Source organism: Ictidomys tridecemlineatus, chromosome 3 (genome assembly GCF_052094955.1).
Source record: "Ictidomys tridecemlineatus isolate mIctTri1 chromosome 3, mIctTri1.hap1, whole genome shotgun sequence".
Lineage (NCBI taxonomy): Eukaryota > Metazoa > Chordata > Mammalia > Rodentia > Sciuridae > Ictidomys > Ictidomys tridecemlineatus.
Window position 1 is genome coordinate 36,854,735 of NC_135479.1, and position 15,353 is coordinate 36,870,087.

Consider the following 15,353-nt stretch of genomic DNA (forward strand, 5'->3'; position numbering starts at 1 on the left):
ACCTCCATATCCCTCTTTCTCAAATATTCTCATCTCTTTGCTGTACCTGATATCTTGTTCTCTTGACCAGGCTTCTTCCTGAAATCTCAGATGATGTTCCATTTTTTTACATTTTTTCAATGTCACCAGTATCCTTTACCTTAATCTGAAAATCAGTGCTTCTCTGAAGGGCCTACCCTCCAACCAACTACACCATCCTCTGGTCCACTTACCCATTTCCTCTTTCATTGCCTGACCTCAATCTTGGCATCTCCTAATGCCATTCCTCTGAACAAGCCCCTCAGCCCTTGATCTCAATGACAAGGACTTTTCCTTTTCATTCACTTCAGCCACTTCCATAGCCACACCTACCTTGTCATCCTCAGAAATTGCTTAATCTCCCAAATTTTAAACACCCTACTCTTCTTGATCCAAACCTTCAATCTGTCCAGTTCTTATTATACCTACTCTTACTATACCTACTATAAATTCTTGGAATATCATATAACATTAAGGTCTTGACAATCTTACTACTTTCACTTACTTTTTTTCCTCCTACTCTGCCTGAACCCCACTCATCAACCATTCTGATCCCAGCAACTCTGACCAGTAAAACCCGTACACTGCTTTTCAAAGCTGGAGAAAAATTACATATCCGTACAGAATGGTACCGCCACATACTTCCCTCCTGCTTTAAGTTACCTAGCAATTTCATGGGTTCCTAGCTATAACATTTCCCCATTTCCCACTGGTTACTTCAAGCCTTCTTTCTATCCTCATATCTCTTATAGTCTCTTCAAACTTTCCATATCACTTCCCTCAGACTTTTAGCAGACCATTGTACTTTGTCATCAGAAGGGGGCGGGGGAACGGACATCAGATGGAATTACCTCAAATTCCTGCCACCTCAGCTATAAACATCCTTATGTATAGAGTAAAAAGGACAAGGTTGTAAAGCCAGATGCATGGATTAGAAATTAGCTGTTATTTACTGGATATTTGATCTTGGGCAAGTTGCTTCACTTTTTAGTGCCTCTGTTCCTCACTGCACCCTCTGGAAAGTCCCTTTCTAATAACAATCCAAATCATTTATAGTATCTACTTCTTCTGTGAAATGTATCCTACACCTTCTGGCCTCATAACATTGTTGAATTAAATAAATTAATAAGACATAAACTACTTAGAGCAGTGAGAGGCACAGAGTAAATTCCTAATAAATGTTAGTCATTTGTTATTATTATCATCATCTGAACCTATCCCCACCTCTAATTACAATGGAAAATACATTCTCTTCTAAGGTAAACGCTCTGCCATGGTTGTAGACGCTACTCCTTCAAGGAGTTTGAATGCCGATTATCTCCACTTCCTTCCATTCTCACCCATCTTAAGAATAATTTTTCACCAGCCCCTATTCCTATCTAGCTGCTACCTCCTCTCATATCACCCCACCTCTAACCACTCTTAGTTGTCCACATTACCTGTCTCCATTTCTCTAATTTCTATTATTCATCTCATTTTAGTTTGGATTCAGAATTCAATTCTCTCCCCAAATTGCTTTTACTAAGGCAGTGGTTTTCAATAAAGGGTGATTTTGCAACCCCCACCCCCACCCCCGCCAGGGGACATCTGGCAATGTCTGAAGACAAATTGGTTTTCACAACTTAGGAGGCAGGGGCTGCTACTGACATCTAGTAGGTAGAGGTCAAGGATGCTGCTAAACTTCCTATGATACATATGGCAGCCTCCACAAGAAGGATCTACCTAACCAAAAATGTCAATAGTACTAAAGATGAGAATCTCTCTAAAATAATTTGCAACTTTCATACTGCTAAATGTAATTAAGGCTTTCTATCCTTCACATGACTTGGCCTGGCTTGAGCACTTGACACCTTTAGGTTCTCACTCTTTCCTTGGGTTCTATTGACCATACCTTGCTAGTTATCCCCAGTCTGTTTCCGAATTCTCTTCTCCTTTTTCAAAGTGTATATCTTAGGGTTCAAGGCAAAGTTCCTCTTTCTACACAGTCTCCCATAACTACAATCACCTAGTTTTTTAAATGCTCAGGTCTCAATTTTTTTTGGAGTAAAACCAAGACATCCTTGTATTTTCAAAAATTTTCCTAATTCTCATATACAGCTACTGCTCTAGACAGTTTTATTTTAATCATATCCATTCTCATCGATTCCCATTTACACACTTATGAATCTCAAATCTGTAATAGGTTCATTCATTTAAATTTTATTAAAAACCTGCTCTGTGACTGCCACTGTTTAAGCACTGGAATAGAAAAGTAAACAGTTAATGAGGGAGAAAGAAATCAAAGACCAAAAGATCATTTCACATAGTACTAAGTATTATAAAGACACTACAAGAGGTGATGTGAGAATGACCCGTATGAGGCAAGGTAATGGCCAGGGAAGATATGGGAGTGTAGAATTTAACCCAACACTGTAGTGAAAAGAAATCCTATGGGAATATTTACGGAGGAAGAATTCCAGACCAAAAACATGTTCAAAGACACTGAAGCAAAAGCATATTTGATACTATTAAGAATTATGGCCACATTCCTCAATGACTAAAAACAAGGATGTTAGTTTTTCATTTTCTTAATGTTGTATTTTGAAGCTACGGTTACCAATTTTTGCATGGATCTCTCCCTTTTGTATGCTCTTTAAGCAATCTTGGTCCAATCCAAGACTATACATTTTTTCCTATTCTTCTAGAAGTTGTGCATTTTTAGGTCTTACACAAGCTACATGTAAATTTTAAAAATATTTTAATGTGTTGATGCATGTACATTTTTTTATTTAAAAAAAGATTATGGCCCCAGGTAGTTATGGTAAACAAGGTAATTATGACCACAGTAAGGTTAAGTATAAATAAATATTATGAATGAGGTTTGTGGGGGGAAGAGAGGTCAGATTATATAAGGCCTTATAAATCAGGGTAAGGAATTTATAGTCTATGTGCAATGTAGTTATTGAAAGGATTTAAAGAATCAAGACATACAGTCTGATTTACATTTTTATAATATCATTTGGCTATTATGTAAATATCTAGATTTTAGAAAGGCAAGATTATGTATAGAGATCTATGAATAACAGTCTATACAACTGCCCAGAATAGATGACTGTAGCTTGTACCAAGATTGTAATCAAGAATATAAAAATGGCTTCAGGGTACATTTTGGAGACAGAATAAAAAGAACCTGCATGTACAGGATGAAGAAAAATTAAAGATAAATTCTAAGTTTGGATCTAACATGGGTAGATGGTGAAGACCTTTACTAAGGTTAGGAACACTGAAAAGAAACTAATTTTGGGGCTGGGGCTGAAGCTCAGTGGTTGAGCACTTGCCTCACATGTGTTGAGGTACTGGGTTCAAGCCTCAGCACCACATAAAAAATAAATAAAGATATTGTGTACATCTACAACTAAAATATATTTTAAAAAGCTGATTTGCATGCGAGGAGATGATGAAAGTTCTATTCGGTACATGTTAAGTTTTAAGTACCTATTTTATATCCAAGTAGAAAGGTCAAGAAAGCAACTAGGAGAGGGGAGATTTAAGGTCAGGACTAGAGACATAAATTTATCATTAGATAGTTTATAAAACCACAGCCTGGATAAACTTGCCTAGGGTAAAAGTGAGTATAAGTAGAATAGAGAAAGGTACTTAGAATAAACCTTAAGAAACTTTTAATACACAAAGGTCAAAATGAGGAGCTACCAAAACAAACAGGTCAGTAAGGTGGAAAATCAGGGGAGCATGGCGTTCAAAGCCATTTTCTGAGTTGCAGATTTAGACATCGAGGTCCCTAGTGAGTGTCTGTACTTAGAAGCTTCACAATTGTCCCAAACTTAACATACCTAAAATTGAGTTAATTCCCATCTTGCCCTGAAAACTGTTTCCTACTTCAATGAAAAGCACATCTATCCATGCCAGAAGCTTCACTCCTTTCCCCAATCTTACTGATAACCAGCTACATTTCATCAGGTTTCCCTCTTCACTTCTAAAATCTATTATCTCGGGGCTGGGGATGTGGCTTAAGCAGTAGCGCGCTCGCCTGGCATGCGTGCGGCCCGGGTTCGATCCCCAGCACCACATACAAAGACGTTGTGTCTGCCGAGAACTAAGAAAAAATAAATAAATATTAAAATTCTCTAAAAAAAAAAAAAATTAAAATCTATTATCTCCTTCCCCTTCATCACTATCTGAACTCAGGCCAATATGATCTCTCGACTGTTCTGTCTCCAGTCAGCCTTTTCATAAGGCAACATGAATAATCATTTCAGCTGATACCTCCCTCTCAAATCAGATCAGCCACTTCCATCTTTAATCTTCTAATAACTCCCAGTTTGGAGCCAGGTGAAAAATGTAACGCAAGAACCTTTTCATTAGAGCTTGTCTACCTCTCCAGTCTTTTTCCATGTCCACCTTTAAACTCTTCCTTCCAGTCACACTATACTGCTCTCCACTTTTTTTTTTTTTTTAAGTTTTCAGTGGACACAATATCTTTATGTGGTGCTGAGGATTGAACCCAGCGCCCCGCGCAAGCCAGGCGAGCTACGGCTTGAGTCACATCCCCAGCCCTGATCTCCACTTTTACTCAAAGTGCCTTTCCTGGGCTGGGGTTGTAGCTCAGTTGGTAAGAGTGCTTGGCTTGCATGTGAGGCACTGGGTTCAATCCTCAGCACCAAGAAAAAACAAATAAAATAAAGGTATTCTGTCTACAACTTAAAAAAAAAAAAAAAAAGCCTTTCCTGCTCCATTAGTGGATTGAGCATACTTTCAATGAGCCTTGAACACACTGGATCGTTTATTAAACTATGCTATTTACTTGAGCAGCAATGTATCCAGCATGTGATCCAGTGCCTTATCCGTATTTAAGGTAGAATAAATAGTTTTCTAATAAACAACAAATAAAATACACATACAATGTCTATTTAGCTTGCTGAACTCTTATTACTCTTCCTGCTTACCCTTCAGAATTCCAGATTCCTAGCATTTAGAACACTATCCAAAGTAAATGGTTCTCATTGTAAAATGGTGTAACAGAACCATATCAAAATCAAAAGTTGATCTAAATAAATATTCCCAGTACTAATTCCTCACACCTCATTAAGTTGGAATCTGTGATTTTAACAAATTCCTCTGGTGATTCTGACTTGTAATTATTCTTGGGATCTACTATTCTAAATAGAGTAAGAGATCAATAAATATTATTGAAAGTAAAATTTTAATTTACTGGAGTAAAATTCATTTCCTAATTCTTTAGGGTTATAGTTAGTGCTGTCAATTAGTCCTTAGTGTAACAGAACAATGCATTTATGTACAAAAGTCCACAAAAACAAGCAGCCTTTATTGCAGTATTACAAAACACTTTCCATTTTGGCAATATTTTACAATGCACTTAGCTTCAAGGGTTGGGAAGAAGAAGAATGGAAAACTAAAAAAGGAATTTTCAATGGACATTTCTAAAAGAAAAAAACTGCCCCAGCCCTCCCACCCAAATAAAAATCCAAATGTCACTTAATTTCACTACCCAAGAGGCCACGAGGAAAGCAGCAGGCAAAACTCTGGCAATTTCATTATGAATCATGTCAGAGACAAAGAAACATTCAAAACAGTCCTCAGTACGGTCGGTTGCGCTGATCATTTCTGTAGTCGTTTCTAGGAATGAAAAATAGAGACACTAAATTCTAATTTTCTACCAAGATACTTCTTCAGCATAATATTAGTGATTGGCATTGCCTAGACAATTTCTGTAGTGATGACAACATACCTATTTCTATACTACTAGAAGATACTTAATGAATGTCTAATTTATCAGCTTTGAGTCAGAAAGTTCCTAAAAGCTCTGTTATCACTCTCTTTAACTGTTTTCCACCAAGAATAAAGACTCCAAACCATTTTAATATTTCAAATCAAAGACTGTGCTGGTTCCAGTCTCCAAACAGAAGTGGCATAGTGGAATAAGCAAACATGTTCATGTGTAAATTCTGGAAAAGAATTTTATTACATGACTTTGGAAAAGTTACTATATGTCTCTTACTGTAAAATGGGTGGTACATCTATCTCAGGAAATTAACAAAAGGACTATAACTGAAGTAATAAGACACTGTACAGAATTTAACAGGTGATAATTAGGCTATTAGTAATTACTAAGAGCCAACATTTGTAGGTACTTTCTAATGGACCAGCAGCTGTTATAATCTAATACAACTACACAAAGGAGCATTATTAGCTCACTGTAGAGATGAAACTACTGATGTACAAAAGGTCCAATAACTTGCCTAAGGTCACACAGATAGTAAGTGCTGGAAACAGAACTCAAGAGGATCTGTCTCCCAACACCATGCTCTTCTCCAAATGCTATTCTTACTCTCACTACCCTATACTGTCTTTGGCATATAAATCCTTAGTACAATAACTGACATTATTTTACATCATTGGCTCTTTGATTTTTTTCTGACTCCACACCATTTATATGCACAACTCCCCCACTATCAGTGGTTTTCGTCTGGAACAGGTATAAGAATCTGTGAAGAAATAATTCTGGGGTACTCCACATGACTGGAAAAGAACAAACCTATGAAAGATGTGCTTTCCCCTCACTTAGACTAAGAACCCTTGATTGATAAACAGTTTAAGTTATCTCTCAATCTCAATTATCTTTAGCAATGAGAAAAAAATATCATACATTTATGTGCACACACAAATATAAAAGTTTATCAGTAAGAATTTTGAAAACCAATTTTAGAAATTGCTGAAGCAGGAACTAAATGGATCTTCTCCATCCTGAGAGCGCTACCAATGTAAAAATTTCCAAGTTAGATAAATGAAAAAAATGCGATAAAATGGGCTCAAATCCTAAAATCTAGGAGCAATGAAGTAAAAATTTCACAGTACATTCTAAAACTCACCTTCCTCCCATTTTGCCTCCATATCCACCTCGGTCTCCTCCATAGCCACCTCGGTCTCCTCCATATCCCCCTCCTCGGTCTCCTCCATAGCCCCCACCACTCCTGTCTCCTCCGTAGCCTCCACTTCGGTCTCCACCATAGCCTCCACCACCACCACCACGTTCTCCTCCATAGCCCCCCCGACTTCGGTCTCCTCCGTAGCCACCTCGGTCTCCTCCATAGCCACCTCGGTCTCCTCCGTAGCCACCTCGGTCTCCACCGTAGCCTCCTCGGTCTCCACCGTAGCCTCCTCCTCGGTCTCCACCGTAGCTACCTCCTCGGTCTCCACCATAGCCACCTCCTCTGTCCCCACCATAACCACCCCCACTTCTGTCTCCACCATAGCCACCCCCACTTCTATCTCCACCATATCCACTGCCACCACTTCTGTCTCCACCATAGCCACCCCCACTTCTGTCTCCACCATAGCCGCCTCGGTCTCCACCTCTGCCCCCACGACCTCTGTAGCCTCTCTCTCCACCATAGCCTCTCCCCCGGAAATCTGTAAGACAAAAATGTGAACCAATGAGGGCAGAAGAATAATGCAGAGCTTCCCTAGATGCTAGCCAGAAGACAAGCACCAGGTAGGAGCTATTAAAGGGCTGATGCAAAGGACAAACATACCTCCTCCTGAGGGACGAGAATCCTCTGGTCTGGGTTCATTGCACTGATTACAAGAATTCCTTCGAGCAAAGTTCATATTTCCACATGACCTGAGAAATGAATAAAATGCTCCTAGATAGTTTCCAATAGATTCAGAACTGTTTCTTGCATCCTCCAACCCCAGACTCAATCACTAATCCCACCAAAGTAAATTAAATACTTACGGATTAGGACAAACCCAATCTCCATTTTTGGGGTCACCACCTCTTCCCTGAAAGCCTCCACGGCCTCTATATCCGCCTCGGCCTGGGGAAAATAGGTAGATACAGGAGGAAAGTCAGTAGCAGACATTAACAACACAGAGGAAAAGCACCAGAAAAAATAAATAAGTGTCCATTATTTCCTGAGCAGTTACCCTCAAAAATCAACCCTTACAGTAGGGTTTTATAAATCTCTGATTTGAAGTCTTAATTAGAAATGCAGAAAATATAACAGACCCCAGGCACAAATCATAGTATAAATAATGCACACACACAAAAAAAAACTCAATGTCCACTTCCTATGATATTGTACTTGGTTAGAGAATCTCAGTGATAAACACTAAGTGAGAAAATGCCAAATTAAAGGAAATGGACCAAATAAAGAAGCCATGTCAGGGAGCATAAAAACTCAGATAAATTACCTATGTAGATGTCATTTAAACAATTGTTTCTGATTTCCAGGTGAAAAACAAACTTCTATGCAACTTTCCACAGGAATTTCTACAACCTTCTCCACTACTTTCTTAGCTATTATGATACTTTATTTACCTAATACCCTATTCAGTATCCAACCTTATTTTAAGATAAAAGGAAAAAGACCTAGGGAGAGAAAGGAATAGCAGCAAGTTCATGCAAGCAGGGACAGAACATGGACTCAAATTCAAACTCTGTATATACTATTCAGACCTATGAGCATCAAATATCTTACCTCGCCGCCCACCTCCACTTCCACCTCCTCTCATAAATTCAGGTCTTCTGGTGGCAAAAGACACTTTAATGATGTTGCCATGGAATTCCTTTCCTATGAAAAAAGAATGGTTTTGAAGAAACACTGATCCACATCTCCACCTCCGAACAAAAACATAAAACTAGAGGCTAGGATTGTGGCTCAGTGGTAGAGTGCTTGCCTAGCACGTGTGAGGCACTGGGTTCAATCCTCAGCACCACATGAAAATTAAATAAATAAAAGTATTATGTCCATCTACAACTAAAAATTATTTCAAAAGTAAGTAAATAAAAAATAAAACTATTTTAGAAATTTTTAGTTTCAGAGGAATAACTGACATGCCCTCACAGAAATTTTAAACATGGTCGAGTTCCAAAAAGTCAAAGTAACTGCTAAGGCATGACAAAATCTAATGAACAGAGCTGATGTGAGACAGTCACTTCTTATTATTTTTACACGAAGAACCAACCATAGAACAGTATGTGAACTATGCCACAATTTGTTTCATGAAGGGAGTGAATACACGTGCACATGAATCCACATATTCACATATATGCACTGCCCACTGTGTTTACCTTTTTTTGGCAGGGAGGTAGGAATCAGATCAAGGGAGAGGAAGCTGCCAAAGTCAAGAAACTAATTTTTCACCAAATGCACTTAGTACAGTTTGAAATTGTCTTCCACCATTTGCACATGTATATGTGCAATTACTTATATACATGCATATATATATATATATATACATATTCTGATGCCCTGGTGTCTTAGGGATAAGAATTATCTTTTTACTTTACATTAAACAAGAGAACCAGAAAAGTACTCAATGATTCATAAAATGGTTATAAATCTAGAGGCTGTGGTTTCCTGACCAAAGCTGTAGTTTTTATAGCTGGCAACTTCTCATGAAGTCAGGTGTTATGACAAGTACTTTGACATAAGCAGCAAATCATATATCAGTCTTCTAAAAGCCATAAGATGACTTGGTTTAGCTGGGCACAATGGTGCACACCTGTAATCCCAGTGGCTTGGGAGGGTGAGGCAGGAGGATCATGAATTCAAAGCCAGCCTCAGCAATTTAGCAAGGCCCAAAGCAACTCAGCAAGATCCTGTCTCTAAATAAAATACAAAAAAGGGCTAGGGATGGGGCTCAGTGGTTAAGTGCCCTTGGGCTCAAAGACTTGGTTTAAAAAAATAGAGACACAGACAGGAAGAAGTAAAGAAATACAGCTGGGTTCTGGAAGATACAAGTACAAAAATCTCATAAGTAGAAAGGACCTCAAGTACCTGTCAATCTAGTATGGTTAAGTACTTTGGAGACAGTGAAGTCAATCTGTTTAAGTTTGAATCCTGATGTTGTCACTAACTCTGTGACCTTAGAAATTACTCAGGTTCTCTGTGCCTTAATTTCATCATCTGTGAAATGGGAGTAGGGTGTATGTCTCATTAGGTTAAACTGAGTTAATGCATATAAAGCTCTTAGAATTGTGTCTAGCTCTGGGAGTCTACGTAAGTAGTAGAGCACTTGCCTATCATGAGCAAGGCCTGGGATTCAATCCTCAGGACAAAAAAAAAAAAAGTGCCCATCTTATAAATATGCAGTAAACGTTTTTGTTTTTTTTTTTTTTTTGAGAGAGAGAATTTTTTTTAATATTTATTTTTTAGTTTTCAGCGGACACAACACCCTCATTTATATGTAGTGCTGAGGACCAAACCCAGGCCGCACGCATGCCAGTCAAGCACGCCACCACCTGAGCCACATCCCCAGCCCAAATGTTAGTTTTTATTAAGATAGGGTACTGTTGAGAGCCACAGCCAAGGGGCCCCAGCAAACTTCCAGCTGCCAGCCTATGATTGGCTCCTCTGCGGTGATGCTCATTGGGCTGTTTCCCCGCCCTTTCAGACCACGGAGCTGCTCATTGGGGGACTTTTTTTTGGCTCCGCCCACACTACTCAGCCAATCGGCCTCAAGAGCAGGAGGAGTAAGGGAGGTTGAGAGGCTTGTGGGAAGCCGGTGGTGGCAGTTGGGCTCTGAGGGTTTTTCCTGAGGAGCTGTGTGGTGTGGTGTGTGCGTTCTAAAAATAAAGTTCGTTTCTTTTGACAAGTGGCTCCTGAATTGTGCTCAGCCAGACTGCAGCAGGGTTCAGAAAAAGTATGAAACAAAATCATGTGGAATATCATGATAAACTTCTTTTTTATGTTAAAAGACTGGAAAGAAAATTCATGTTATCAGTACTATCTCTGTATGGAGATTATGGATATTTTACTCATTTTCTCTGCTTTTCTTCTCTTCAGTGGGGGAAAAGTCTTACTATTTCTTCAAAGTATGCATTAATTTCATATTTGAAGAGAATCGACCTGAATTTTAAAAGACTACAGCATCAACCAGGCCAACTCTCTATACTTATACTAAGGGTTAGGATTAGGCTTCATGTGTAAGGCATGATAGTAGAAATAAAAACTACAGACAGAGATAAAGCTCATCTCAATCCTAAAGTTATATACACACTCTGGCTTCTTCCAGTATTGGGGACTGAACCCAGAGTTACTTTACCACTGAGGTACATCCCATTTATTTTCACTTTTTATTTTGAGACAGGGTCTCACTAAGTTGCAAAAGCTGGCCTTGGACTTCCCATTTTCCTTATCTCGGCCTCCTAAGTTACTGGGTTTATGTGAGTGCACCACCATAACGGGCAGCCATATTTACTTTGAGGCAGTCTCACTAAGGTGCCCAGGCTGGCCTTGAACTCAAGATCCTCCTGTCTCAACCTTCCCAGTGTCTGGGATCACAGGCATGTACCAACTAACATGGCTGGCCTAAATGCTTAATATCTCTAAAAAGAAGGAATATAACCACTTTCTCCCAGTACATATTTTGACTTTCAGACTAAAAAACATACACATAACTATATGAATGAGGCATACCATCAAACCAGTCAATAGCTGCCTTAGCTGAAGGAGGATCATCAAACGACACTGTTGCCTCCCCTTTTGGTTTTCCTGTGTCTTTGTCTGTATAAAGATTTATCATTGGCTTTCCAGTCTTCTTGTTTGTCTGAGGGAAAAATAAGCTAGTGTCAGCATTTCAAGAATAATTAATCAAGTACTATTTAGATATTTAAAGATTTAATTTTTAAAATGAATCCCCATACATCCATACTACAAAGTACTATACATCTAATATAAAAATGAAGTTACATTTGGACAAGAAAACTATCCAAGTTACATTAAGTGAAAACCAAGTAATAATAATGTTATAAAGGCTGGGGATGTCACTTAGTAGTAAAGCACTTGCTTTCTGAGACCCTGGGCTCAACCCCCAATACCATACATTTTCTCTCTCTCTCTCTCTCTCACATACACACAGTTACAGTTTATCTATGTATAATTTACTTAAACCCACAAAAATTAAATGTAGATAATGCTTCATTGCAAACAATACACCTTGTAAAATATTTACAAGTCAGGAAGAATGTTTACCAAACAAATCAATAGGCTACCACCAAGGAATATAATGGGATTTGGCTGGAATGGGAGTAGAAGACAAGAAGCTTTACTTTGTCAAAACTGTGTGAACCTCTTAAATATTTCATGTGTAAATAATTTCTTAAAATATTATAACCCCCAAGGACAAAAGGAGTAATTCCAGACACCAAAACAAGCAAGAACAACTACAATTTGATTTCAAACAAATGCAAACTAATTTCAATCAAGTGCTAATATTTATTTAACACTGCTCTAAAGGCTTTCTAGTTAAAGAGACGAAACTTGCATGAAAGAATAGATAAGACAATTAAATAAACAATAAATAATTACAAAGTAACATATTATATATTGGGATACTATGCAGTACAGACATTAAATACCAAAAAGTTGTTAATAACAACTTGAAGGGCTGAGGTTATGGCTCAGTGGTAGAGTGTTTGCCTAGCACATGTGAGGTACTGGGTTCAAACCTCAGCACCACATAAAAATGAAATAAAGATACTATGGGGCTGGGGATGTGGCTCAAGCAGTAGCGCGCTCGCCTGGCATGCTTGCGGCCCGGGTTCGATCCTCAGCACCACATACCAACAAAGATGTTGTGTCCGCCAAGAACTAAAAAATAAATGTTAAAAATTCTCTCTCTCTCTCTCACTCTCTCACTCTTAAAAAAAAAAAAAAAAAGAAATAAAGATACTATGTCCACCTACAACTAAAGAATAAATATTTTTAAAACCTCTTCATTTAAAAAAAAATAACTTGAGTTTGCATATACTGGCATTTCAGAATCTATAAAAATGTTTTCACTGGACTGGGGCTGTAGCTCAGTGGCAGAGTACTTGCCTGGGTTATGTGAGGCACTGGGTTCAATCCTTAGCACCACATAAAAATAAATAAAATAAAGAGGCATTCTGTTCACCTACATCTACAAAAAAAAAAAAAAAAAAAAAAAGTCTTCACAATCCCCTGTGCTTCTCACTGAGAAGAAGTTAGGCAGAAACTATTTTTAGAGTTCTAGGATTAGAGCTAAAGCACAAGTGCCTGGTGCAATGACGCATGCCTATAAGCCCAGTGGTTCAGGAGGCAGAGGCAAGAGGATTGCAAATTCAAAGCCAGCCTCAGCAAAAGCAAGGTGGTGGGGCTGGGGATGTGGCTCAAGCAGTAGCACGCTCGCCTGGCATGCGTGCGGCCCCGGTTCGATCCTCAGCACCACATACAAAGATGTTGTGTCTGCCGAAAGCTAAAAAATAAATATTAAAAAATTCTCTCTCTTTAAAAAAAAAAAAAGCAAGATGGTGAGCAACTTAGTGAGACCTTGTCACTAAATAAAATATAAAATAGGGCTAGGGATGTGGCTCAGTGGCCAAGTGCCCCTGAGTTCAATCCCTGGTACCCTCTACCCCCAAAAAGCCCAACAGCCAGAGCACAGATAGGCTATATAAAGATAGATACAAGCAAGGAATAAAATCTTCATAACTTTATCAAAGGCCTATAGACATGAGTGAGCATGTCCAATAGAAGATTTTAAGAGATAAACCTTACTGAAGTATACAGGCTTACTATATAATTTATATATATTAACCAAGATATAATAGTAAGTATGACATTTTCAACATAAGCCATACTTTTTACTCACCTTGATGATACCTATTTGCTTAAAGAACTCTCCCACTTGATCAGTAGACACACCCTCCCCAAGTCCTTGCACAAAGATTGTGTTGTTATCTGAATTATCAGACTCTGAATCTAGGGGGAAAAGATTATCGTTAATTTTACATATTCCTTGGTGTTATTACATCCTGTTTAGTAATCAAGAACAATAATTTATTGTTTGATGTTCAACTGTTTCTATGACCAAAATGAAAAGAACAATGTAACAATCTTACATAAACATGCAACAATTATATGGTAGATCAATTCTTATAACCAAACTTCAAGTAAAGTCCATTATGACAACACTCTATGAGATACTTATAGACCAATTAAGGGAGATCCTAAAATATCTCACTCCTTAGATTCAGATATAGGACTAAAGCTCATGAAGAGATAAAGAGTTATTTTGAAATTAACATTCCTTTCTCTGAAATACTTTAATTCTTTATGACAAATCAATTCTTTTAAGACTCACTAATACAAAATTCCCCCAAATCTGATATTTTGGACTTCCAAGACAAGCAGAATTGCTGGTTTCCCCTTCACTGCAATAAGCCTTGTATACATCAGAGGGTAGAGGCACCTTGTACACACACCTTACCTTACACGCACACTTTTGGATTAGTACAACAAAGTAAGAAAGATGTACAAAAATTCAGTCCATCAAGGGATAATTCAGAAATTGCCATCCATATAGAATACTTTGGCATCTTAATAAAAACAAAAGTTCTGATTTCAATATATATTAAAAATTTTTGGATTAAGTAGATTTTTAACCTCTAAATCATAACTTTCAAAAGGTTCCATGAGTAAAATCTGTTGTCTTGAAATGCATTTAAAAATAAAAAGCCATTTAAAATTAGTGACCTATCCTTATAATATGACAATTCTCTCATGTATGACCTCAGGTTTCTTAGGCCCAGTAAGAAATCCAACGTAGGATTTTTTAAAACAGTTTTTCTATCTTTAATTTCCCAACAATACCAATCCTTTATGAACTCTAATTTGCAACAATTAAATAATTAATGCTTATAGCAATAAAAATTCAAATATTTCCTCAAAGAAAAAAAATAGAGCATAGGAAAGTACAAACATAGCAATTTCCCAGCAAACTTTCCCATCAATCCCCTGAATTTTTCTTTCTAACCTTTAAAAATAAAGCTTCCCAGTTCTGGCAACACTATCAAATTAAATCTTCTTTCTGTACTAATCCCTCCAAATATACACTTTTCCCTTCAAAAAGTGGAAAACTAACATTTTCTTAACTGCAAAATCACAAACTACCATAAACCTTACCAGCATCTGGTCTCGGTCCATAATCCCTGTGACCTAAGGGAAAAGAAAAGAAAAGCTATTTAAGGCAACTCATTTGAAATAATAAAAAACAAAACATTAATAATAACCAAGTCATGAAAAGTCAATACTTTCAAAATCCTTTAAAGTCAACCATCACAGATTTACAAAGTAACTACATAAATTAGTTCTACTGAAAGTTTAAATCAAGATGAATGTCAACATTTCCTTAAACACCTGCCACTTTGGCATTATGCTAGTTTCACTTGTTAAGCTTTGATTATGAAGGCTGATTGAAAAACCCTAATAATTTAAGAACACCATGTCAGCTACCTTTATTTAACAAACAAAAAAAAATTGTCAAAATCCAGTGAAGTTCTCATTCATTGG

General features: G+C 37.7%; 1 protein-coding gene across 2 annotated transcripts in view; it reads right to left on the bottom strand.

Annotated features, from left to right (window-relative positions):
• Nucleotides 1-5,320: 5,320 nt before the first annotated feature.
• The window catches only part of Taf15 (TATA-box binding protein associated factor 15), a 31,004-nt gene continuing 20,971 nt past the window's right edge, over nucleotides 5,321-15,353 (bottom strand). For both annotated transcript variants that reach the window (XM_078042428.1, XM_005321493.4), the window contains exons 9-16: nucleotides 14,967-14,999; nucleotides 13,654-13,763; nucleotides 11,460-11,589; nucleotides 8,517-8,609; nucleotides 7,772-7,853; nucleotides 7,569-7,657; nucleotides 6,906-7,446; nucleotides 5,321-5,652 (exon numbers count right to left, since the gene is read on the bottom strand). In XM_078042428.1, the coding sequence (XP_077898554.1) occupies nucleotides 5,613-5,652; nucleotides 6,906-7,446; nucleotides 7,569-7,657; nucleotides 7,772-7,853; nucleotides 8,517-8,609; nucleotides 11,460-11,589; nucleotides 13,654-13,763; nucleotides 14,967-14,999 (1,118 nt within the window). In that variant the 3' untranslated portion in view covers nucleotides 5,321-5,612. The remainder of the gene's footprint in view (nucleotides 5,653-6,905; nucleotides 7,447-7,568; nucleotides 7,658-7,771; nucleotides 7,854-8,516; nucleotides 8,610-11,459; nucleotides 11,590-13,653; nucleotides 13,764-14,966; nucleotides 15,000-15,353) is intronic.